General features: G+C 39.3%; 1 protein-coding gene across 1 annotated transcript in view; it reads right to left on the reverse strand.

Moving 5' to 3' along the window:
* SYNE2 (spectrin repeat containing, nuclear envelope 2) overlaps positions 1–1605 on the reverse strand; it is a 203754-nt gene that overhangs the window by 156108 nt on the left and 46041 nt on the right. The window contains exons 23-24 of the mRNA XM_009332747.1: positions 1566–1601; positions 175–386 (exon numbers count right to left, since the gene is read on the reverse strand). Of these exons, the coding sequence (XP_009331022.1) occupies positions 175–386; positions 1566–1601 (248 nt within the window). The remainder of the gene's footprint in view (positions 1–174; positions 387–1565; positions 1602–1605) is intronic.

Consider the following 1605-nt stretch of genomic DNA (forward strand, 5'->3'; position numbering starts at 1 on the left):
CACCGGGGGGCGGGGAGGGTGAGCGAGCTGCTGTGTGGTGCTCAGTTGCCAACTGGGGTTAAACCATGACATGTACATAGTAACGTACTTGGTAGTACATTTACAATATCACAAAATTTATCCATATATCTGATTTCTATGAATCTACAACACATCATGCACTCAGTCACCCACTCTTTCTTAGATGACTGTCCTTTTCCAGCATGAGACAGCAGGGCCACGTAAGTATCTGCCACAATTTGTTGAAGTTTTTCTAGCTTTTGTTCACAGTCTGCAGTCAGTGTGCGTATGCCTGGGACAGTTTCTTCTGATAGTCTTCCCAATACTTCAAGGTCTTCTAATGACTTGCTAAGTTCCCTCAGACTGCCTTCGTGTGAAAAAAAGGCCTAAACAAAGAAAAGCAACATAATTAACTCCTGTTGGAGCATAAGGATATGCAATTGTTCTCATACATTTTTCTATTTCCATTGTCTTCTTGCATTTAAAGCATAAGATGTCAAACCAGGAGAGAAACATTTATTTTCCCTCGATTCTTTTTCAGATAGAACCAGGAAAGAAATTAGGATTTCTGGCAACATGTTCCCCAGCTGCATTCACAAGACTATACTGACTTGCTTGATTTTGAAATTCATTATGTTACGACAATTTTAGCTACTTTTGGTCCCACGTCGTCTTCACATTGACATCAGAAATACATGTCCCATTGACTACAGAAAAAATAGCATTGGAAAATGTATTTAAAACATTCCCCTTCAATAATTATACTTTCTAGGGTGAAATAAAGATATACTAAAAACCTAACAAAATACGAGCAGAAGGAATGCACCTGAGAATGCTTATTTCTCTTTACTCTTGCATATGTAATATTTGCTGAAGATGAACCCATGAGAAGCAAAGACTAAAACTCCACTGAATTCAATGAAGACCAGAATTTCATCAGGAGAGCAATTTCTTACCCTCATAAAGTGGTAAACCGTCCACATCAATGCATCTCAGAGATGAGGATGAAGGAAAATACTAGAACCAAGGAAGTGTAAAACCCATTGCTTATGGAATATGTAAGATTCACCATGACTCACCCTGGCAAGTGAAACACGAACGTCTTAGTCTAACTCTGTGGTTAATTTATACACAGCACAAACACCGAGGCAAAGTGCAGCTATTGCACCGCGAGAAGATACTCCCACCTGAAGGCACCTAACACCATCTACACAACTGTAACAAATCAAGGGAGTCACAGAACACGTAATCATTTCTTATTTTTATACTTTGCACAGCTAAATCAGTTTTAATGCTTCAAGGCTGTCTTTAAAAAAAATGGAAAAAAGATACCATCCATGTAAAAAGCAGGTAATTCTAACAGTCTGCAAGGAGGCTAATAGCTGCAGTCAAAAAAAGTAAAGAAATAATTTGGGTGGTCTCTTTGTCCTGTTTACATAACACCGAGCACAAGGGCCCTGTTCCACAAACACATGCTGCAACAATGCACCTAAAAAGGAGCAAGAAGGACAGACAATGTATTCACAAAGAGAGGTAGGTGAGCAGAAAAGGAGTGTGGCAGGTACCTCATGTTCCTTGATGAGCCCTTTAGTTTTATCCATACTT

This window comes from Pygoscelis adeliae, unplaced genomic scaffold (assembly GCF_000699105.1).
Source record: "Pygoscelis adeliae isolate BGI_AS28 unplaced genomic scaffold, ASM69910v1 Scaffold179, whole genome shotgun sequence".
Taxonomy (NCBI): Eukaryota; Metazoa; Chordata; class Aves; order Sphenisciformes; family Spheniscidae; genus Pygoscelis; species Pygoscelis adeliae.